General features: G+C 29.8%; 1 protein-coding gene and 1 non-coding gene across 3 annotated transcripts; one reads left to right on the plus strand and one right to left on the minus strand.

Moving 5' to 3' along the window:
- Positions 1–10,787: 10,787 nt before the first annotated feature.
- Bm10573 (Uncharacterized protein) lies at positions 10,788–13,663 on the plus strand (the record flags this gene model as incomplete). Of its 2 annotated transcripts, XM_043082007.1 has the most annotated exons (7): positions 10,788–10,890; positions 11,301–11,470; positions 11,536–11,661; positions 11,824–11,970; positions 12,434–12,502; positions 12,820–12,889; positions 13,113–13,663. In XM_043082007.1, the coding sequence occupies 7 exons, from the start codon at positions 10,788–10,790 to the stop codon at positions 13,661–13,663; spliced, it is 1,236 nt and encodes a 411-aa protein (XP_042937941.1). The 2 variants fall into 2 exon arrangements, with proteins under 2 accessions (XP_042937941.1, XP_042937942.1); XM_043082008.1 differs by lacking the exon at positions 11,824–11,970.
- Positions 13,664–15,647: 1,984 nt separating this feature from the next.
- Bma-mir-5845 lies at positions 15,648–15,753 on the minus strand. The gene has a single exon (XR_006228204.1). It is a non-coding gene; the product is annotated as a pre-microRNA Bma-mir-5845 (primary transcript).
- Positions 15,754–25,825: the final 10,072 nt, after the last annotated feature.

The raw sequence follows: 25,825 nt of genomic DNA on the forward strand, positions 1-25,825 counted from the left end.
GGTAAATGAAGCAAAACAGTTTTGTCGAGATAAACTGGTAATTACAGTCATGATAACATGGATGTTATGGAAATGATAGATTATGACCTTAAATTGAACTGCTGTATATTAGCTCAAGATTTTCGCATCATGCTGTTTTTTGAATTTTCTCTTCTCTCATATTGAAATTGTTCATTAGGATTCCATTTTATTTATTAGTATATGAATACATAACAATGAAAACTGTCCACAGCAAGAATCATCGCCAGACTAATTTTCAATTTTGAAAAATTCTTGATGTGGAGCTTTGTTCAATGAGGGATTTCAGTTTGAGAGTAAAAGACGAACCGATAAAGAGTCATACCTCTTTTAATACAATGAATTTAACAGATTGCTTTATTTCTCTTTAATATCAAAGCACAAAAGTAGTACTAATGACTGTTTTATTAAATATCTACAAGTCTACTGGTTATTATGTTAATGATAAAGAGGAGAGGAGAAGAGAAATCTTCCCATCATATTCTTTCTTCTACATTTTCCTAATAAATGATCAACGAACTGGCTAATCGACCTTGGCGTTAACAGTGCTTCTGGAGTGTAATCCGGAATGAATGCAGTAATGGACAGAATGAATGACAGGGATAATGGCTTATCATCCTTATCATGCACATTACCCTCATCTACGAGATATTTTTTGTCTGCTGAGAGGAAATTTCCATATTATTAAAGCAATTGCGGAAGTCAAAAGTTGAAAAGATTGAGATGAAATGTAAGTCCTATTCTTTTAGCAACAGTGCTCCTCCATATTATAAATCATGACACATATTGCAAATTCTAGTAGTGGTGCAAAATGTTTACGAAAACTTCAAGTATTCACTTAATTTCATATCCAAATCTACACATATGTCTCAGAAAAATAGCCATCGATAAATTATTGAGTAAGTTGTGTTATACTTACGAATAAAATTAATTCTTCAAATAATATTGCTCTTTTGGTGAAAAGAGAACAAAAAGGAAAAGTGAAGAAAGAAGAAGGAATTAGTTTGCAAAATTTAATTATAAGTCAAGAACTGAGGAAACACTAAGACTAAATGGTTTATAATGATTGGTTCATAATATAAAATTTTATGATTGATGGTCATCTAAACGGTGCATCAGTTAAGAGATAGTTCAATAGTTCAGTAGTCTAATATCTCTCAATCCCACAACACGAATTATTCTGACTTTTTTCTTTTTTCGTTTTTTTTTTTTTTTTTTTTACTCTTAAACGCTTCTATTAACTGAATCGCTTCGGGATACATTTAAGGGAGACAATTTACGAGCTTCCATCAAAATTGTAAACAATAAAACATTTCAAACTAACATACATCACTATCGGCGGCAACTTTTTGAAGATAGAAAAATAATTTGAAGAAAATTTTTCAATGAAATAACGAAATGATGGCGGCAAAGCATTTTCTAACATTTTTTGGTTAGGATATTATCTTTAATAAAAATATTTAAATAAATAGCAGCAAAGAACAGCTGGTGAATGAGATGAGAAGGAATTATTAAAAATTAATAGGTGATTTTCATTGATTGTGAGTTTGCTGTTGTTTTTTAATAATTCTACATTAAAAAAAATTTTTTTCAATAATAATTCTGTGTTGACTAAAAAATTCATAATTCTATATTAAAAAGTTCAGTGTAAAGCTAAAAGAGAGGAATTAAACAGACGATGCTTCTAGCTCACTGTTATTAAAAAAAACAAAGAAATGACACCAACAGTGCCCTCTGTTTATCGAAAGTAATTCACGCAATTTTAGGATGACACAAGCCTTACGAACATTTTTCCAAGACGTTTGTACTTCCAAGGTGATAAAACCGTATCAGAGGTAAACATCAAAGCTGAGTTGAAAGAGAGGCGTAAACGGAAAAACGGAAATTTTCCTATTCAATCACCACCAATGATGAGTGCTAAAAAAAGAGAAATAAATCAAACAGAAAAGAAAATGCAGACGTGACTCCAAAATTAGACTTGAATTTAAAAGATGAAATTTTGGTGGTATCATATTTATTACAAGAAATGATAATGTCTATTTTGATAAATGATATTACACATTGAAATGAACACTCATCAAATTGAGGCATTTAGAAGTTCGAATGATTGTTAATAAATAAAGCTGGTCATAATCAAACTTTACACAGCAAGAATTAAACTTTACATAACTCTAACTGTAAATGAATTCATCCCATAATAATTTCAAAAACAATCTGAAAACTGGAAAAAAAGGGATATATTGAAAACGGTTATGATTTCCTGGCACTAATGGCATCATTTGATATATCACCATCATCTTTAAGAGAAGCGCCAATATCTTGTCGTATTAATCATTTCGATCTAGGACAACCAAAGCTAGATTGTTACTTATTTCTATTTAATTTACGGTTATTAGTCATTAGTCATCAAAACATCAATTTAGTAAAAGGATGGAGGTTAATATTAAAATTGAATAATCCTGTTATTGTTAGCTCCAAAACTTCAAAATCATTCTCATTTGCTTGGCGAAGAAAATGGTCAATCAATAAATACGGAAGAAATATACTGTTATGAATAAAGGAGGCGTTTATAGCAGTAACTAAATAGAAAAAAACGCAAATTTATGTTGTGCGAACCTGAAATTCATAGTAAATTTAGTAGTACATTCTACTTAGGTTGTAACCTTGTTCTTTCAGAAATGATAACAGCCTAAGAAGTTCTAAGCTATAAACCCTGCTTGATGGAGAAAGATATGACGGGAACTGGAAATCAGTAGAGAACGGTTTGGCAATGGTTTCAGGTGTCATTGGTATTAAACAACAATGACATCTCTCTCCTTGTGCTTACCCAGTGCTTACCACCCACCACAATGTTGACGCACAGAACGGGACATCCATCCCCTCTCCTTGCCACCTAACACGCAAATATTTCCTGAACTGTTTTGTAACGGAAATGCCCTTCCTGCATATTTATTGAATCCTTCAGAAAAAAAATAATTAGATTTTGAATTTGATCACCTCTACGGCTTTTTCTTTCCACTTTCTACTAATGTCCTATTGTATCATCGCAAGGTTTGTTACAAAAAAAAAGACATTGATAAAAAAAGAAACACAGCAGAGAAATTTTAGAATAAAAAAGTAATTTGTTGACTGTAATAAGTTAGGGGACAGTTATGGCTGGATTGAAAACTCAAGCATGAAAAAGACAGTTATTTTCTCGTTCCAATGCTGTACTATCAATGATTACCACTGTGCACAAATGCTTAATTGAATCTTCAACGCGTTTATTCTTAAACTACGTCAAAAAATTATATGAAAAAGCTTCCTTTTCCTACTTCTGTTTATTACTTTGAGTATAAGACTAGAACAGGAAAGTCCAGAAATCATGGTCAATCATTGTCATTCTTTAAAAGTCCAGAAATCATGGTCAATCATTGTCATTCTTTTTTTCTCGTTTGACAACTGGGTCCATTCCTGTGTTTGCAGCTAAATTCTGAAAAAAAAAATCCAGTGGGTAAGATGCTGAATTTCTTTGTCAAAATACTTAACAAAAGCTTTATGGGACAAACTTGATTGATTTCGGTCGGTGTTAATAACTCTGCAATAAAAAAGCTTAAATAGAATCTGTTTATTTGATATATGAATGATGGTAGTATTGAAATGCGAGATCAATAATCACATATCACATAACAAATTAATTAATATAAAACGTACTCTTTCTATACTTTCATTCATTCTCAGTATAGCTTATTTAAGAATGTGTTCAATCATTACGCTATCCTTCTTTTCACTTATTTGCGTGTTGACAGATTGAAAATGAAATTAAGTTGTAAAATGATCTAATACTTGAAACAGATATGAAATTTGTGAAAATTCATCTAAAACTTTGTTGAGCTATTCTGCCAAGCGACTGAATGGTGATATTCGGTCGATTTAACTAATGAAAATCAACTACTGCTATTAAAATATAACTACATACAAAATATAATTATTGCCAATTTCGTTTACCAATGCAAATTCATAAAATGGATACTTAACCGAAATTCAAGGAAAGACACCTTAATGACATATTGAAGGGTTTAATGACTTACATCTGATTGTAAAGATGAAGGCTAATGCAAAAATTTTATCGACAATTTCGACATCACCTGTCACACTAACTGAGTAATGGAGAAAGAGCATGAATAGGAAGATAAAGAGAAACAGACTTTTAGTTTGACTAATTAATTATGATGTGGTTGATGCTCTCCAAGAGAATCTTTGTCGAGATTAATCATAAAAAATTGCCAATGCATCCATTATATGAGCATCCTATCCAAAAATTTTTTAGAGTATCTCTAAATTCAAACCAAAACAATGTCGCTCCAATTCTGATATTACTCGATTTTCCATGAAATCCTCAACAATACTAACAAATTTTGCCTCTTCCTGTCCATCTGCAAAAAGTGTATTATTTCTTTATTTATGCTTTTTCACTAATTTCACATTTTAGTTTTCATACTCACATTTAGAAAGGATTAAAATAATTTGGATTTGCAATGAATGAATTAGATTGAACGCAGTTATTTTAACACTGCTCGTTGTTATTACCCGTACCAATGGTACTTGCTGCTTCCTATTAAATAAGATTGAAATTTTTTTTTCCTCTTTTCAACTTTTCATATTAACACCGACATTTGATCCAGCTGTCTTGCTTTCATCTTTTTTTTTTTTTAAATTTTAGAAAGCTCTGAGTTTTTTGAAGCAATATGCAGAGATTTGAAGGAAAAAATTTGAGAAAATTAAAAACTTATCAGGACCAGTCAATCAGCAATCAATCCTAATTCCATCTTATTTCATTCTGAGAGAAAAAAGAGGGTAAAATGTAAAGGTGGAATTGAAATATGGAAGATGAACTTGTCTCTTTTTTCTCAAATTAATGACAACACTGTCGATAAACTAATGAGACAGGTTCTGTTACTATTAATAATTCAAAAATTTGCTCTAAATGAAGACCAGAATGAAAGTTGACTGAACCATTTGACATAGCTAATGTATCCCTGTTTTCCCTGTTTTTTTTTTTTTTTGTATTTGGAGAGCATTTTAATCATAAGTTCAACCCAGTAAAAAAAAAAAAAATATCTCTTAATTTCTTAATAAATTTCAAATATGCCGTTATTAAATTCACCTTAGCTGCTTTTCTGTTTTCCACCGAAAATGAATCGTACTTCTTTTTGTAATAGACTGTTTTCAACTCTATGATACAGTTGTTCAAATTTCAGTTAATTTGTTGAGGTCGGAAGCTGACAAGCAGTGTATTTGAAAATACAATTTAATAACACATTTTCAACAAAAAATATTTACATTCGTAATAAACTAATCTTAATGCTGATATTAATCTATTCTCTACTGGGAAGAGCCTAGGCTTCTATTAATAAATAATGTAATTAAAACTCCAAATATTGGAATTACATGGAAATACGATAAAGTTAATCTCTATAATGCTTCCGACTTTATATTTCTGTTTGGTTTTCATTAAAAAAACATTGAAATTCACTATCAAGTATGAATAGAACTTTATAAACAACCTAACCTACCGTATTCCTGAAACAATTGTACTAAACTTAAAAATCTTTCTGTACCCATGCGATATTTGCTTTATGTAATATTTATTTGTCGTAGAGGGTTCATACCGATATACATAAATGCCAATTTTCGAATGATTTATTTCCTGATTTCTATTGCTTTGCACAATATTCTCTTATCTTAATCAGAAGTTAAACAAACTAAATTCCAGCAATCTGTTAGATTATTATGATAAATGATCTGTAATAGAAGCAAACGGATTTTATTTTCTGAAATAATTCAGAAATGTAAAGAAAATCTAGCAAAAAAACCAGTCGTTATCCATAAACTTTTCTCATTTCAGAAAATTTGCAGAAAATTTTTGAAAATTTTCTTAAAATTGATACTGCTTTCTTATAAACTAAAATTGTAAATGTCAAAAAGGATGAATTTGTTTCTGTACAAAGAAAGGAGAGAAGATAAGAAGAAAGTCGAAATTGCACAATGAATCCATAGAGACAATTTAATTTATGCGTTGTTGGTAGTGAATAGGTAAATTATGGAATTCTAAAATAAGTGCTATGATTTGAAGAGATGGAAGGTGATAAATCGCCGGAACTTATCTGAAATGTAGTTAAAAATGAATAATTTCAATGAGGAGGAAGTAATGGAATAAGAAGAGAGACACTGGATAAGAACTAATGTTGATTGATAAATTAGTTAGGACAGATGGAATTGATCAAGTTCGTTGAAGTATGAAATGAAAAGAGGTACTCATGACATAGGTCGTGCTGGTTTGGTCGCCAAAACATCGTCGAATGATCGTCAAGTTGTCGTGTGCTGTCCCCCAACAATGCCAATCAAATGCCCAGCCAAGCAAACTTGTTTCAACGTATATAACACTTCCACTGTCTATTTCAATATGATCAATTATATAATATATTGAAACATGTCGACTGCCATTTTCAAAATGCAATTTTCACTCAGGTGTCACTCTATTGGCAAGCTTAATAGTACTGAAAATTATTATTTCAAGCTCTTCCTTGTTTAACAATTAATATCGCAATTTTAAAAACAGTGTACAGATTTAGCAGATTTAAACTGTGCTGATAAAAGCAAAAATTAAAGGAAGAATTAAAAAGTTTATGTAACAATAAATGGTTGAGAGTGAACAAAATTCTTTTTTATCTTTCACAGAGAAGAAATTCTTTAAAACATAAATTTGCAAGTATTAAGATTGAGTAATGAAAACTATCAAAGTATCAACTTTATGTTCCGAAAGTGGGAACGGTTGTGAACTTAATGTTTAGCTGTTGAAATAAAAGGTTAAACCTGAAATTTGGAAATGTTTTTTTTGAAATAATCTCTTTCAAAAGAAGTAACATGGTCACTAAAATCGATGATGTGGACTGAACTGATAGTTATAACATGCAGTAAGGTAGGCAATGCTCACTAGAGATTGGTTTAGAAAGATCATTGGCTACTTTGCTGTTAGTCACTGTCCTCTGCTTTCTTCTTTCCTCATTTTCTTCTTCTCGAAGAAGAGAACAGTGAATCCATAAATATTTTCATTAAGATTTTATCAACCGACCACTTTAAGTGCAGTACAAATTTTTATTACTTCCTTCTTCTGTAGCCAGATATTGCGCTCTCAAAATACTTTAGATAACACTTTTTTATCTCTTCCTTATGCTTGCCATAAATCTTGCCGCTTTCAGTTCCCAATTACATTTTGGCATATTCGGACAATAATTAGCACTTTTCCTCTTCCGATCCAACCCATAGGAGACAATAAGTTGGAATAAATTAATTCATAAGCGCCAAAGTTAATTTTATATCTTAAAAAAAGTTGCGCAAATAGTCGTCTGCTCAGTATTTACCTCCTGCTGCTATCGAAACTGCACCACGCATTAATTGGTAATCCTTCTAATCGCAAAAAAAACATATCTCTTTCGAATGTTTAACTTCAAAGTGTTTAGTGAAGCAGTGCCATCTAAGATATTTACTGAACAGTCAGGTTATATACAGTCAGCTTAAAAAATCATATGGATTTCACTAAGAGACAAAATTTAATCTATGCAACCTTCGTTCTTCTTTCCTAATTCTATCTCGAGCCTCGAATGTGGTACTTACGAATGAAGGAAAGGTATATTGTGTAAAGATAATCATATAAATTCATATAAATAATTAGAGCAGACTTTCAAAAATGAATAAATTTGCATATATACTTATCACAAAGCAATGCTGTAAATTGTTGAAGCAGTGATGAAACATTAATAAAATTTTAATTTAATCAGATCAGGAAACCCGAAATCAGAGCAAAGTTTCAATGGAAAATATGACAAAATTATTTTGATTATAACTGACGGTTTTTGCTCGAAATATTTGGTAATTTTAATCGAGATCAAATCTACTTTGCATATATAATTGACTAATATAATAAGCTCAAAATTTGTTTTAAACATTATTTTCTATTTCAAATGAATATTATTTCACAAAATTTTCTGCGTTATGAATACACTTCAGTTGATAACTTATCAAATGAACCGAATTTGACCCATTACAATATTATCTATATATCAATCATCAGCAGAATTGATCTAAAGATAAAAAAGATTTCTGTTCATTTAAAATTAAAAATGATTGGCAGAAACTGAAGTAAAGAGCTGCAAATGACAATCAACGAAGCAGACAAAGGTGATACTACTGAAGGAAGAATTATCAGCAATAATTGATATATTCATAGTTATCCTTGCCAAGCTGTCCACATCTGTCTTCTTACCTTCAGGATTGTCATTTCATAATTTGTTTCCCTTCTACCGTTTCTCTATCCGTCTTATTTAGCTATCATCGGGTAATCTTTTTCATTTAAATATTTAAATTTATCAGCTACTTTACAACAAAAAATCGTTCAATCGTTATATTGGATATTTAAATTGTTCAAATGATAAAATATTATCAATGCTAATTTTCTAAAAAAGAGCTTGTACGAAATATTGTACTTTGTTTTATAAATCAATTGCATGGAAAAGAATAAAAACATAAAGCCTATAGAATAAAAAATATTTTGATATCTTTTAAATATGACTATTTGTATTTATTAATTTCCCTAAATCATTCTAAGCGACTTGATTTTAAATTTTAGCCGAGTATGCATTAGACTTTAAATGCTAAGTTATGCTATACATCCTACTGTTATGGCTTAGATTTTCAAAGTAGCTCAACATATTTAAGAATATTTGATAAGATAGTTCACTATTTTCAAATGAGACGTGAATAACTGCTATTGAAAATGATGACAAGAGATTAGAATGATTCACTAGCAAAGAATTTTACAAAAGTCATAAATTTTGAAAAATGTTTCTGCATTTTTCCCCAACACTCTTGTTCATCGGCTTCAAAAAAAGAGTTTTATGTTTAAAGTGAAAATAATAAAAAGAGGTCAAAGAGAGATGGCGAATTTTTTTGTGGTTTCAAATCAACTTTTGTAAGTATTTAATAAATGGCTGCAACGAAAATATCCAATTCTTAATAATGTTGTTAAAACAAGGACTGATAATAACTTTATTCAGGCATAAGTCTTGATATTTCTCATATTAGCGAAAATTTGGTGATTAAGATATCTTAGAAGTTTTAACAATAGTTTAGTTTGGAATTTTAGCTACAAACAAATTCTAAATAGCAAAAGGGATTGGATTTCACCGGCTGTGAGATCAGAATGACAGCCGAAAAAAAATGATGTGTTATGTTATTTCCTATTTGCAAGGCTTTATAAGAAATTTTCGCTTCTACTATTTAATTTTATTTCTATCCTAATTAGAAAACATAATTCAGTTCCGTTTAAATTTTATCAGTGAACTTCTTTTCATTCCATTAATAATCATTTCAAGAAGCAGTGCATCTGTCAGTGCTTTCATTGCATCGAAAAATGAAACAGTGATAATGAAGGGATGACATATTTATCCATTAAATGACTCTTTCCCACTTTATTGATTCATTCAGTAAGAAAGACAAGTGGTGAGCAGAACGCGAAATAATCGTAAAATACAAAACCTTCTTTATTCGTTAATTTATTTTTAATTTTCGTGAAAAGTAGTTTGAAAATAATTCAGCTTATTTTATGAAACATATTTCCTTGTCATAATAAAAGTTCAGCTCTATCAAGATTTATTTAGTTTTTAGCTACTATTTCAAACAAAGTATATTCACGATTTATTTAGTTTACTAAAACTGGAAATGAAATGTTTCAGGTTATCTGGAAGTTTCCGAAGAAACTTGTATATACCTATTTTCATTGGTATGTCTGCTAACAGAAATAATTAATGAAGAAATTGATTATTTGACTGCAAATGAGACAAATATTTATCAGTAGAACCACTAAAGAAAAGATTCGGTGGGAAGAAACAAAAAACAGTTGTGTGAGAGACAGCCAAACTAATGGTTTTGAATTACTTTCAACCTTAAATTAAAAATCTATTTTGATAATGCTAGTGTGTGTCTTAGTATTTGGATTCGATACCCAACATTTTTAGTTGAAATCACAAAATGAATTACTGATCATTTGTATCATTGAATTAAATATCAACCGCATAGTTGATCAATTAGGCATTTTATTCAACTGTAACTTCAGTGTTTACTTATTCGTTTACTTTTTTCACTAACTATTTAGCATTAATTTTTACTAGTTGAGTAGAAAACTAAACTGAATTGAATTTCGGAAATTTTTAAGTTGTAAATATTATATTATAGACTTCATTTCTGAGCAGTTACGCGATTCCATTGAAAACATAACTGAGGTAAAATTTTTGATTTCTCTTTATTTTTGTTAGCATTTAATTTGCATGAAATCAGTTTTTTTTTTTCTTTTAAATTTTATCGTTATACAATAACCAATACTCAGTTTCATTGGATACTTTGAGAATTTTCCATTGATATTACTTTTGATAAGAAAGACACCGCAACTTTTAATAAGTAAACCCTAACTTTTTTTTGTTGTTCACCTGCTGGTATCCTTGTCTATAACAAAATAAAAAAAGTCATCTACTCCTTTGTCGTAAACCGCAAATTTGCATAATATTTAATTCATAAATTGTTAGAAAGCTTATTCATCATTCCACTGCTTATTACCTTATCATATCATAAAAATGGAATTCATTCTAAAAAATCGTTAAAATTTGTTGGTTTCAGGGACTTTAAGCAAAATCGAAATTTCTATTCACACAAAAATTTCAGAAAAATACCACAAGATGAGTGCTTGTTATATTCTATCATTAAAAGTTGTATGTTTGGTGATCGCAAATGCTGGTTTGATTATCGCAATCATCATAGCTGCAGTTCATCTTGGGAACGGTAATTATATCATTTTTTAGGATTTCCTGAAAAACTTTTTCTGCTCATCCGTTTTTCGCTCTCCAATTACCAATCCATATCTATGATAAAGTTGACTAAGATTTTTTTTAATATAAAGGAACGCAAAGCACGGTTGTGAAATTTACTGATTATCAACGCTCCTTAATCAAAATTGTATTAAAAATACCTAAAATTGGCTATCGTCCTATTTCTTTCTTTTTTCGAAGTGTTAGACTTAAAAATGCAGGCCTTGGTCACTTCTTAATTGTTTCTTTTTCATTTCAGTTCTCATTTCATATTATATGTATCTTTGACATGTATCTTTAAATATATATGCAAATGACAATAAACGTAAAAGATCCGTTAGCATTATCATTTCTTTCGATGTGCTTTCAATGCGAATATTGCAGAGGGCAATTATCGATCAGCAAAAGAATTTCTGCTACAGTTGCAAAGAGTGTATGACACTGCTGTTTATTCATTATTCGACATACTGATATTCTTCATTATAACTAATTTGATAAGTTTTGGGATGCGACTGAAAGTCACCATGGATAGTGTTAATTATATCACTCAACAGGTATACTTTATACAAATTAAAACAGACAAACTAAACTAAACTGAAATACTTAATGATTCATCTAGGTTGATGATCAGCGCAAAGAATGCGAGGAAACCGTGCGTAGATTCGTATGCGATGCCTTTTTCGTTAAGAAATACTATGAGAATAAACCAACAATTTTTGAACCTGTTGAAACGTTATCAATTCAGGTACTATAATGACCGTTCATTCCGGTTCACTCAAAATCAGAAATGATCCGTTCAGAATTTCTTTTTTCTTTTCTTCTGCATTGAGTTATTCGAACTCCCTCGTTTATGAATGAAATGCGATTAGGTTAGTCAAAATAAAATAATAAATATACTAATTTCAAGCAAGCAGTATCAAGACATAAAGAAGTAAGAAAAGAACGAAGCATTGATGAAACAGTAAAAGAAATTAGCAAACAATTAAAAATGCTTAAGAAAATGAACACCGTTATGAACCAGCCGGAGGCAAAGCTATTTGATTCAAATTTTGTGGTAAAATTTAATTCCAAGAATTGCTTTTATATGCTTTCAATAACTAATCGCTCTTATTTATCTAAAATGCTTTATTTATCTGAATAATATCGTTTATTTGTCTTTTAAAGCGCTTAAATTATTTGCGATCAAATGCTCAATTTTAGCTTGTTGGTAAAAAATTTTATTATGAAGTTAAAGCATATGCCGAACTACCTCAGATCACAAATTACTACAGAGAACTTAACTTTGCTAATTGTAGCAGTTATACATTTTATAATAAAATTAAACTTGGAGAACTTTTCATAATTTGATCAGCTACAGTGATAGATCGATATTTTCTCTTATATTTTGCAATATTCCCGAAGGATTGTCGAAAATTTCCATTTAATAGGTTCTTAAATTATTACCAAAAACCAATTATTGTTACTTTTCTCAATAAAAAATTGATGAGTTGAGAAGGGGTAATGTTGATCGATTTCAGAAACTAATTGAAGAATTAAACGGAACTGGGCAAACTATAATAGGAAAAGATGTAAGCAGAATAAAACAGGTAAATCCTACGTGTAATAATTTTTGTTTACGACTTTTTAAAAATATAGATGAAGAAACATATGCGAGTAGACAAATAAAGCAACGATTTCTCTATTATCATGTTGTTGTTCATTTTGTCTAAATATAGTTTTGTTGGAATCTTGGTAGTTATGTTAGAGTTTCATAATTAATTTTATTCAGATTTATTGCATCTGACTTCTCAGCATGAAAATTTTGCAGGAAGTTCGACAATAAACTGATTTACAAAGTAGTTCCCATGGTCATCCATTCTATGAAAAAGTTAATTAAGGTTTTAATTGCTTAAAAATTTTTCAGGACAAGAAATTGTCAAGAACACAAGAAGATAAGTTGCGCATAGTGCTTAGATTAGATAAATTTGTTAGAAGTGTAAAATTTATGAAAGCAATTCCTTCTAAAATATCACAAAAAAAATAATTTAATAAATTTGGGCTATTCATAAAAAGTTAAAAAAAAAAAATAAAAAAATACAATTCTATGACCGCTTCTCAGTAGACCATTTTCTCTATCAAAAGTTTTCTTATTTTCATCATAAAATTTAAGATTTTTGAGAAATTACTAAAAATTTAGGTTGATAAATTGGATTGCAGACTTAAGAAGTATTTCACGAACAAATCAAGCGGGAAGAAAATATAAAAGTGGATATGTTGATTTAACGCAGTACAGTATTAAAGATCAAAAGAGCCGAATGATAATCGACAAAACACAACTAAGTGCTGTGAAAAGCCCAAGTAGCCATCAGGCTAAAACGTCATCTCAAAGTAGAAAATCGATTTCGCCCTTTTCTTCGACGAATCGTGGATTCAGGGCGCCATCTTCAAAGGTAGCTGAGAAAATTCTTGGGGAAGACAAAACACAATCATCATTACATCGCACAAGTCAGAATCAAGTAACAGTGCACTTATCAACACCGAGTAAAAAAGGTGCAAAAATGATGAAACTTTTAAAGCCTTCCAAAACTACTCTACCAAAGTCATCCATAAGCCAAAATAGCCTGAAGAGTTTTTCCGGATACGAATGCTGTAGTACCGAAAGTAGTACCCAGATATATACCGATAGTGTCATTAAGACACCGATAAAAGAAGAGTCGCGAGAAAATATCAATCAGGAAATGACAAAAAGAATGAAGATGAGAAGGTGATAAAATGATCACAATGATGTTCTTGAATTGACAAAAATCTTTCAAAATTTCTAGGTGTCTATAATATTATCGACTGGTCGTTCCCTGTTCATTAGAGCGTAATTAAATTTTTTTGTGTTAACCGACAACTTTGATCTTGTCGATGTCATATCATAGGTAGAAGTTAAATGGTAAAAGCATAGCTGCAATTGACATTTATAAATTTACATTTATAAAATAATAAATGGACAGTAATTTAGCACTTGGTTATTGAAATATTCAATTGCTGCTTTATTAAGTAGTGTAACCATAATGACAAATTTAGAATTGAAAAATTTTATTTATGTCGAAAATTCGGATTTTTATACAGGTGACATAATTATTAGTCCTAATAATTTGAAGTTATCAGAAGTTATTTCATTTAAAATGATTCTGTTCATATCTCAGGTCTTTTTGAATGAAAAAAAAATATATATATATATATATATAATAAAAGCTTATGGTACAATTCATTTCAAGAATATTGACTGTTTACATTCCTTGAAAACAGACATATTAGTGTATAATATTTTCACTTTATCCATGCGTCGTCCGAAAGAAATGAAAATTTAAATCATAATAAGAAATCGTGACAAATTAAATTCAAATTAAAAAATGCTAGGAAGTTGTGAATAAAGAAGTAAGGATTTGTGGTTTGTTTCCATGAAGACATAAATTTCGTCACTGGTGAAACAAAATAATTTTTAGAGCAGGTTTTCAACTTTGACCCTTTCTTTTTACTACATAAAAAACATTCTTCCTATATCACTTAATTTTTAATTCCCCATATTCAATGAATGAAAACAAAAATGTTTAGTATATAATTAAAATGCTTTCTCAGTTTGGTATCCACAACTAACTTTAAAGTAATTTAATTAAGTTGCATGACTAACCCATAATAGCGTTTAAGATTATAAACAGAATGCTTAACATTAAGTATGATTTCCACTTCAAGTAGAGTTAATTTTTTTTTAGATAATTGCTCAAAAATTAAATGAAATGAAAGAAGTGAAACATTCCCACAGAACTACAAAAAGCAATAATTATATTTGAAGAAAGGCTATATTTTTCTGTTAATGATTGGGCAGGAACATTGACGAAAACTTTTTTCATGTTAATTATGGGCTTTGAGAAGAAGAGTGAAAGAGTTTTGGAATTTTTTGTAGTGTAACAGTTCTTCAAAGCGATTTAAATATCTAAAAAAATCGAATTTAGTAGCATACGAAGCTAAAATTTTATTCAGCATAATGTGATAGAACGAACTGTCAGATTACATTGGATAGAATTTTTTTTAAAGAATTTGATCACTTATTCTAAAATGTCCACAATTTCGTGGATTAGAAATAAGTCGTCCTAAGATTTCAAATTTCTCATTTCACCACCGCATTCAAATTTTTTTTAATCCGTAAATTCTAGCAGCGTTACAATTTCTTTTTCAGAGTTAATGAGCTTAGTCCATCCACTACAGTACTACTTGAACTGATTATGAATGTAAAGCTTTAAGACATTTAATGGAATGTATGATAGAACTAAATAAATAAACAACTGAAAGCTGTCGATTGTATAATAAACTACCGTATTCCACAAAAAATACAAGAATGAAGGAAAGAAACTCCACCTCTATCTTTGTTAATATTCGGACACAACACCTTCCTGTTGTAATTTAGACGTTATCCGCAGGTATACATGATTAGGAAAAGTGAAATTTTAAGAATTTTACGGGAACATTAATATTGATTAGTCATGTTGAGTCTAGGAGTCATCAATTAAACAGAGTAATCATTGTAAGCTAAATGGCACTGTGTATTTATAAAATAGAAACGATAAACTGTAAAAATAGCATAAATAGCATAAAAATAGCCCCATGTTGCTACGTGCTTTTCTTTTTCAGTGCTCGTTATTAAGTTAAATTGCGACAATAAAGCTAGAAATAAAAGATTCCTTATGGACAGTCTCGCTTTCTCTTTGGTGGTGAGTTTGTCACGGATAGATTCCGGTTTACTGATACAAAATCATTTCCAGATGCATGGTTTTGTATCTTAAAACCGAAATACATCTGTTCCAGTCATTCTTTGAATAAAAATAAAGCAATTTATTTAATTTCTTAAAGTTAAAGTTTTCTTATCAGTAATCGAGAAATATGCATTGCAAGAAACCTCTCATATTTAGAATTTTCATGCTTAATTATCAATATGAGTAACTAACTGTATCGTTTGAAATATAGTTGGACTACATTAATATAACTTTTTGCAATTTTTTTTACAATTATGGAACTAGTTGACTAGTTATGATCGATGCAAGGCGACAGAGTGGGAATCAAGAAATACGATATTGCTTTTTCAGGGGATTGAAACCTCAGGATTTTCTATTCTTATTTCTAATTATTCTGGAATGAATTTCTCTGAGAACGAAGTTGTGAGGTAGAAAGTAGTGATTAATTCGCTTAAATTAGAGAAACCTTTAAAGTCAACTTTTTATGAAGCAAATAAGTGGTTTGAAATGAGTTAGGTACAACAGTCTAATCATGTATTTATAGGATTATAAAATAGAATACTGCTGAGTATGTAAATTGATGATTCCGCGTGGCAATTTTCTCTCATAACATATCCATCCTAGTTGTTAAGCAGTACATATCAGTGTGTTTCTAAGGATCGAAAGATGAATGGAGGATTAGTACTACTGTATGACGACAAAGAAACCCCTAAATACTTCAACTAATCATAAGACTAGCAGTACTTTGCACTAAACACCAGGTGGACGGGCTTTCTGCTTTGTCAACTACAGTATTCGCCCATTCAGTAATTACTGCAGATTTACATATTCAAATTATATTATTTATGAGTAGTTGTTATTAGTGAAGCGCCAATTGTTATGCTATGCTGGAAAAAAGAGTTACATCAACAGATGCAAACTTTTACGGTAAATGCAAATGAATTTTACATCATAGTAAGTGGTAACAAAGTATTTGTATGAATTTAAAAATTAAATGTAGGAATTAAGCAAAAGTTATAATATTTTATCTCACTGCCAAATTTTGATAGCCTTGTATGTATAAAAGTGACGTGTCGTTTCTTTATTGTGCTATTAATTATTAGTGCAATTAATTTTTGCTTTCTGTCATAATGAAATTAATTTCATTCATTTTACTTTTTTTTTTTTTTTTTTTGATTTTTTTCCACTGAGTTAATTTTGAATTTACCATATGTTTCTAAAACTTTAATTCAATCAGATGTCAGATTATATATTGCCATTTATGTTTCATTGAAGCCAGTTTTTTTTTTTTTTCAAGATAAAACCTTTAGTCGATTAACGATGAAGACATGTTATCGATGCTCAGCAAGCCACTAAAAAGCATTTATAGCGGAATATCAAAGTGATCAGTTCAGCTTCCAGCTGAGAACAAATATGCATAAATGAAATCGCTTTCCAGGCGCTCGTCTTTTGCATCTATAACATTTCATCTTTACAGATTTTATTGGTTATCAAGTTAATTCCTAAAATTTCTAACTGCGTACTTATATTTTTTAAGTTTTACAATAATTTAATAGAGCTTAGTTCATTTCTTGGAAGCTCTTAAATTGATTTTAAGTCTACATCACAAACACAAACAAAAAAGTCCAGTTTTATTTTTGGACTGATTACTGTGTAAAAGAGTTCACAATTATATAAAGCAAATCTTAAAAAAAGTCTACTTCAGGAAGGATACAAATGTATTATTTAAATTTAAAATTATATGGGTGAAAAACTGGACTTGCAGCTCGTTACCACCATATCATTTCTTATGATAATGTATTTCAAATTGTTCTATTTCCTTTATTTTTCATCGCAATCGCCAATGCTTGTTTTCTTATTTGTTTATAAACTTAAAAATAAAAAAGTTTTTACTCATTTTAAATAATCTCTAAATAACTCCGAAAAAAAAAAAACCCAAATTTTATAATTGCTTAATTAACTCTCTAGTTTCTACAGGAATTATGTTTTTCTCAATTATTAATATATGTTTAAATAAGAAGCACTTTTGTCGAAACTTCATGTGCTAAATTAAATGAAACTAATTTGCATAAGATACCGAATTCATTACCAAATTTTTTTATTTTCATTTGCAAATGAGTTATTTAACAAATTAATTTTCATGATATAATTTCGTGGCATAGTTAACATTAATAAATTGTGCGATATTTTAATTTTAATCTTCTTTAGATTAAGTATTAAAGTAAGCAGTTTTATAAATGTGTACAATTGCTTGAATTTCAGATTTTATGGATGAAAGAACACAACGGAAATTAATGCTGCCGTTCTTCCAAAAAAAATTGAAGATAAAGACATGCTCAATCACCAGATGAAAACAACTTCACTCAAATAAAGACGTGTTCAATCTTCATAAACTAATTATCACCAATCGATAATATCGTGATCTCAACGGAGAGCTGTTCAAACTTTTAGTGTAGTAGCAACCGGAAAGTTCTGATAATGCCAATCGCTAAATAATTACTTCAATTTGTCATCAGTTCACGGTTCACGGATTAGCGATTTTATTTTCCATTTGTGCATACAATTTTAAAAGCTGAAGGTAAGTTCAAAAGTTAAAGATCACATTATTGAAAATAATTTATGTTACTCTAGATTTTCTAAAATAATCAATGATTAGCAGCACTTGATAATTCATCGTTGATAGTTAGTAACTTGTAACACACAATGAATTCAACGTATGTTCGATACATTTTTAACTTTTTCATATAAATTGGTTCGTCATTATCAGAATGATTGATTGACCACTTAAAAATTTTTTATGCCCTTCCCACTTCAAAAAAAAAATTGGCTCATTTCGGAAATAGGGATCTTGCTCAAAGAGGCTTAGTCCCATAAAGATTTTAAAAATTTTATCACTTGTCATTAAAATAACTCTTCTAAGAACACAAGTACTTTTTGTGTACTTTGGATTTTATACTCTTGGTTTCTTAAGCATTTTTTGATGCAGCTAAGGCTGGTTTTCTGATCGCTTTTTTAGAAATTAATTTTACAAAAGTGAATGTTTTATTTAAGAAAAAAGCGAAATTATTTTCTAATTAGGATTTTCTAATTAGTGTCATTGTTTTGGTCAAATCAGTAAATTTGAATGCTATTCTGCCGTTTTTAAACTAACATCTAAAAAGCTTTGCTGTTTTTTGGATAATACTGAACTGTTTGTAGTTCGTTGTTTGCCATACCTCAGCAAAAATTGTGAAAAAAAAACAAAAGAGAATTAATCGTTAGAGACGAAAGGAGGGTCCATCTTTTATACATTGAAAAAATATTTCTTTAAATTTAATAAAGGAAGGCAACTTCATTTTTAGTGTTTTTTTCTTAGTCCATACATTGCACCATGAAAAATTGAATTTGCACATGCTAAACCAATTTGCTCTTTTTTCATTCAAGAACGAGACTCCAACACAATATCTTGGATGTTGTAATGTTTTAATTTTCCTAGGAACTTCTGTCAATGGTTTGCACTAATTTCATGTCTGAAGCGGAACTGCATCTAACGTAAACTTCTGCCAAATTATTTATTGTCATTAATTAGTTACAACTTGAATTAATATCTTAACTCGAAATAGTAAAGGGAAAGTGAAATGCATTAACTAAATAATTTGCGTATGCAAATTCTATCGCTGACTTTGTATTTTTTTGTTTCACGTTTACTTTGCATAAATATCCATGCAGATTCTTCGGGTAAAATATGTTGGAATGCTTGATGCATATTTGACAAAAAAATAGATCAATTCTTAAATGGCTTTGACATGGTGCGTCGAAATCCATTACAGTTTTTTGAGTGCAGAAGTGTTACCGAGAAGCTTTTCAAATATTATAATTAGTAGCGTAAAATTTGCATGAGAGATTGAAATTCGTCTGCTGAATAAGTTTCTTTGATTCATCGTGGAATAATTCATAAATATTTAATTAGCGCTCGTTTTTCTTCCCATTCTTTGCAACACTGCACTGTTCTCGTGTGATTATGTTTAACAATGGAAAATTTTTCAGCCATTGCAACTCTCGAATTTCTTGTGAGTTTAGCTTAAGTTATATTCAAAGCTGAAATAAATGTGCGTGCCATTGCCAGGAAACAAAAATCAATATGCCGACTAACGTTGTGGCAAAAATTATTGACATTTCTTGGAAGGAAATCTTCTTAAAATAATTTTTCAACAACTAAACTATATTGTCAAAAGAGAAGCAGCAACTTTACGTCTACCAAATACAGTAGAGGAGATAGCTCTTTTGAGAATTAGACCCTCAGCATTTGTTCATGATGCTGATAATTCAACAACAGAATCTTGCAGAGTATTCGGCATTTATTCGATTTTATTATTGGTTAGTTGTAATCAACATTTGAAGTCCACATGGTGTTGTTTGATTATTATGAAATTTTATTATGAAAGTACGTTGCAAAATGAAATTGTATCATATGAAAATTGTTGAACATTAATGGAAAGAAAATGAGAGCATTCTAAACAGGATAACAATAATCTTCGTGAATTAGATATTTCTCAATTTCTAGTATCAAAAATAGTACCACAAAACAATTCATGATAAATGATGTATTTTAAAATAAGAATGTGATTTATTGTTTCTCTGACTAACTGACTAAATTTCATAAAAAAGGCAGGAGTTCAATCACAAACGAGGATCAGCCATATCTTAGTTGCAGTAGACACGGCATTTCTAAAAATTGATTATTTTCCTGTTCAGGTGACAATTTCTTTGCGACGAAAATAAAATAAATGTCAGAGCTTCTTTATTAATGTCAGAAATAGGAAGAACGAAATGGAATAACGGGGAGAATTGAAATGTGCAACAAATTTCGAATTCCAATATTTTCAGGTTAAGAAATTAGAGAAGAAGCTAATTGAAGTAATTACAAATCCTTGCTGATCGATTTATATTTGAATTGATATAACAAAAGCTCTTATACAGTAAAAATTTACCAGTAACCATTCGGAAATTTCCAGGACAATCTACAAAGTGTGCAGTTTTTAAATAGAAAATATTGACTTGATATCCATAGTTTTTGATCAAAACCTTTGTCAGCTTTATTTTATATCGTTTTACTATTATTAATAGCACTATTCTGTAATAAACTTCGGAAACAATTTTCAGAAAATGAGCTCTTGAATTCCGACTTTCGAATCAAAGTTTTCATACAGTTATTATAGCAAAATGTTATTTTTATATAAAAATAGTTTTTTTTTTTTTTTTTTTCAGTTTTCTACTTTTCGTTTCATTATGAAAGAAACAATTGCCTTCTACAAATATCGAAGGTACATATTTCATCTTTATTTTTATCTTTTCTTTTATTTCCTTCACAACTGCATTTCTGATCACAATTTTAGAACAGTATCTGAATCAGTCAATGTTAAAAATAATAGTATTTCATCGTTTTTTTCTTAACAATTTGTCAGTGATTGTTTCTGACTACTCAAAAGATTGCAAAATTTTTGTTTTGTCATTATTGTACTAATCAAACAAAATGAGATGCCGCTGTGAGTGAAAGAACTGAATTAAAAACAAAGCTATTTGAAATTTCAAAGTTGTAGAAAGATATTTCTTAGATTAAATTTAACATTATTTCAAACAACTGGAAAAAACTTCTTAAATATGCAGACACAATAGCAAATTTTTCAAGAAATATTTGAACTTTATACTAAAATTTTCAAACTGGAGGACTACTGCCAAATTTATGACAATATCATTTGTTGGTATTTTTACTTTTGCAAACTTCAGAATCTTATAAGAAAAAATATTTAAATATTTCTCTCAAAATATAGGTTAGGTCTTTATGTAGTGTTCATATATTTTATTTCAAGTGTTGACTTCATTCTTGTAACAATTGATTAAATTTTCTCATCTTTTTTGTGCTTTAACTGAAATTCTTCCAATCAAATTTTGATTCATCATTTTACAGCGGAAGAAATTTTCATTGCTAAAAACGTAGCGTTTTATCAGTTTCATATTATTAGCCAATTAAGTGGTAAAAGTTTCTACTGATGCAAGCGTAATTGACGTTCCGTTTACATCCCACACGCAGTTTAAATGTTTACGGTTTATGGAAGCTTTAAGTAAACAAATCTTAAAGATTCCGTCCTAACTTCTGTCCAATGTCACTGTCACATATACTGCAAATTTTCTATACCAAACTTAACTTCCTCTAGTTTCATGCATCAAATCTGTTGCGATACACAGAGTTGAAAGAGTTGCATATTGGGACGCAGAAGTGCCGCAAACCGCCTCGCTTATCCAAGATTGTCGTCTGGACCGCAAGTCGAGACTGATTGTTGGGGATTGTTTTTCTGTAGTTTTGCTGGCTTCAATAAAAGGTATTGATTGCAGAATTGAACAATGAAAGCAACAAGAGAGAATTGATGGCAGTCTTTGAGAGGTTTGCTATGTTACTCCATGGATGGTTTGCTTGCACGAAGTGAATAAGTATAGCAATGGATTCTGGAGCATTTCTGGTGATTTACTTCATTTGAATACTGATTAAGACTGATTAAAGGGAAGATTGTGATTGGTTTTATGGCCACTGAATTAGAACTTATAACTGAAGTTACATGAGCCAGGATTCAGTAAGAATTTAGAAATTTCAGTGATGAATAGTTAATGGCTTGAAGAAGACTTCGATTTCATGAAAAAGTTTAGTTTTTCAACTGACATTTTAAAAGATAAAATCTGCGGACTTCAAAGGTACGTGTAGTTCCTTAAAATATTTAAATCTACGATAAATTCTTTGCGTCGAATTTTGATGTTAAATATCAGAATAACAAATTCTCATCCAGGAGTATTTTCTTCCGATTTCTGCAGATTTATTGCTGTTTGAATAAGATAATTCAAGAAGCTGTTAAATTCCATGTTAATAATGACTAAGTTAATTAATTAGTCCCTAAAAATTTTCAAACGAACAATGCACGGAAATGGCTAAATTTTGCAGTAGCTGAATTCTCTATTGTGTTATTTTATAACCTTAGGTTGATCCCACTTCAAAATTGAAGTCATAAGTAAAAAAATCGCTTTTTCATTTCTGCTATTGAGTAATCATTTCAAATCCGGTTGAATCAACATATGTATAAGTAATTGAAGTTTACATAGTATTTTCTTCGAAAAGTTCTTCTGAAATTAATTACTTTATGGTCTTTTGTGAGGAATTTGATTTTGGTTCGTTTAAAAGCAAAGAAATTGGTTTAGTCAGGCCTTATTCACAACTTCAATATATATTCACAGTGCATCCATACATATGTGCAAGTCGGATAAGGTACTTTTCACCATTTTTTATTTCGCTCTTCACATTATAGAGAAGTCAAGAAAGGAAGGGAGGAATATATCGCTGCTTATTTTATAAGCTATTGTAAAATTCTGTGCATCAGATGACTAGTACTCACATACGACAATATTTCATAAAGTTGTGGCTTTTTAACATTACAACAAAATTTTTTAAACTTTTCGTCCTTTTTAATGCACGGTTTAAATCACATGATAGTTCCTGTTGATCTGGAAATAGGATAGGTAGCAGTAAATCATATTTAACTTTTAGCTTTTTTGTGAATATCTTTATAAATGAATCCTCGTTGAGGGATATTATAGTGGGAATTTAATGAGAGTTAATGAGATTTGGTTGCTATTACTAACAGGTGGTAGCTTTCATTTTTTAAGGTAATTTATTTGCTCAACAATGAACGTATTAAGGGTTTCGTTGTATTTGCTTCATTTTCTAGGCATTTCTATTATTTTCTATAATTTGTAATTTGTTGTTATAGCATGTTGTTTATGATCTCATGTCAAATTAAGATCATTGCATCGGATTTAGCTATCTATAGCAAATCAAAGTGTTTGTTCAGGACCGAAAATACTGCACTTTTCAATATATAAACAAAGATGGTTGACTTTGAAGGAAACTCCAGCTGTAGAAGGGAAAGGGAACTTTATTGTAAATGTTTACCAAAAACAATAAACTATATGATAATCATTGTGGTGGGAATTTCATATCCTAGATTGATCTTTAATCTTATATATTTTCATAAAAATGCTCTCATACAGTTAGTTATCTTATAGAGAAATTTAAATTTACTCATCTAAGTACATATCAGCAGCTAACTTCAGTTACTTGCCGTTGATGGTAGGTTATCAATCATTTTTATGATATATAGCTTATTCATAATGATCATCTGGATAAAACCAAGTTTTTTGTATTATGGTCAGAAAAAATGAACCGAATGACTCCATAAAGTACATCAAAGACTGATTATAAAATGAAAACTAATCATAATCGAAATCATTTCCATGTACAAGGCTGGAACTATTTCATTCCCAAGTTTGTTTTCTAGTTGTACTCTATCATCAGGTTTTCATTAGCCGCTATTTTACTGTTTGATTTTTTTTTTTTCTAAATTATTTTCCAATCAGTACTATTCTAAATCATTTAAGGAAATGAATGTAGGACGTTAAATAATAATTAATGGAGCTGCCTTGCTCAGTTTTGATTATTCGTATCAAGATTTATAAAATATCTGAAGTCATATATTTGCAAACAGATGAAAATGATTTTTCCCTTTGGTGAATTTACTTTAAGATGCCAGCAGAATGTAGTTCTCGTCTACGTTATGTTTTTAAGGTGCATTCATTTTCACTATGTTTACATTTCGTTCATTCTATCCTGAAGTTAAAATGAATTGCTGAATTTTACTGTAATATGAATGGTAAGCACTTCTTTTGTAGAGAAAGTCGTCGCCAGATATGTTCTGCAAAGATCTTTTGTTTAGATCAGTGAATCTTCGTCATTTGAGCTTTGAAAAAGAAAATAACTGCTTCAGTAGTGTCCTCAGTTTTCCTTTCCCTTTTCGATGTTTGTCATAAATTCGTAGAGGTAATTTAGAGCATGATGTTGGTTACATTCATTAAGCTGAGGCTAATCGATCAGGATTATTTTGCTTTATGTTATCTTAGTGTCCTAGTCGAAACTTACCTAACACGGCATGTGCCCCGTTTATCAGCTTCTTGCTAACTGTTATAGTTGCATAGAATTGAAATTGGCTTCAAAAATCATTCATTTCTCAAATGTCAAAGTCGTCTTGCCTCCTTTCATGTGAAAATTTAATTTTCTTTTACACTTCGCAAAATTATTTAAACCTACCTTTGCTAGTTTAGGAAATATTCTTCATTTTTACTCATATAATGTTGCTACTTTCTTCTAGCAATCTAAAAAATCGTTTAGTAAAGAAACATTTTGATCTTTTACTTCCTTCACTTTCTTGAGAAAAATAAGCAGAAGTAAATTAATTTCCAAAATAAAAACTCCAATTCCACTGTTTTTTTTTTTTTTCACTTTGTTTTTTTCTTATCGCTTTGGACCTTTTATAGTTGAAATATATGTATAATCATCTTCAGGGACATTTCCATAACACCATTATTTTTCATCGATTTCTTTTGCAGTTTACTTTTTTTGTGCAGAAAACGTTGCTGCAATGGATTATAGAAAATATATATTGTTTACAAGAGATTGTGAAGAAATAGTGCTGAGAACAAAGTGAGGGAAGAAATAGAATATTTGGTGTACGCTGAAGTGAAAGGAGCCTTTCAAGCATTGTTTTTGATGACTTCAGTTTATAGGCATTTATTCTTTTAAATTTTCCGCAAAATGTGATAAATAGTCAGATAAATGAAAATATACGTCGTCATTTTGACGAATCGATTTCTTATCTCATTATCATTATTGTATGGTAATTTTTCTCGGAACTTTTATCCAACTAATAACTCGTTCCGTAGCAATTACAATGTGGAAAAAAGTAAAGTACATTGGAGCAAATATATGTTTTTTTTTTTTTTTTTTTTGGACAGTATTTGAAGAATTCTAAATAAATTACATCTTATACATAGAGCTCCAGTGCCAATCACCCGATTTATTTCATTTTGTCAAGGATGCAAAATTTCGATCATAGCTTTGAGTAGCATGTTCAGAGTGCTAGGTTGTTTTCTTTCATAAAATATACAGGTAAAACAAACAGCATACAATAATGATTTGTTACATATATCTCTAGAAAATCATTTTTCAGTCTTCCAGTGATCATTGTCGCAACTTGCAATTTTCAGCTTGTGTGCACTTCGGTCGCCATCGCTTCA

Source organism: Brugia malayi (genome assembly GCF_000002995.4).
Source record: "Brugia malayi strain FR3 genome assembly, contig: Bm_v4_Chr4_scaffold_001, whole genome shotgun sequence".
Classification (NCBI taxonomy): Eukaryota; Metazoa; Nematoda; class Chromadorea; order Rhabditida; family Onchocercidae; genus Brugia; species Brugia malayi.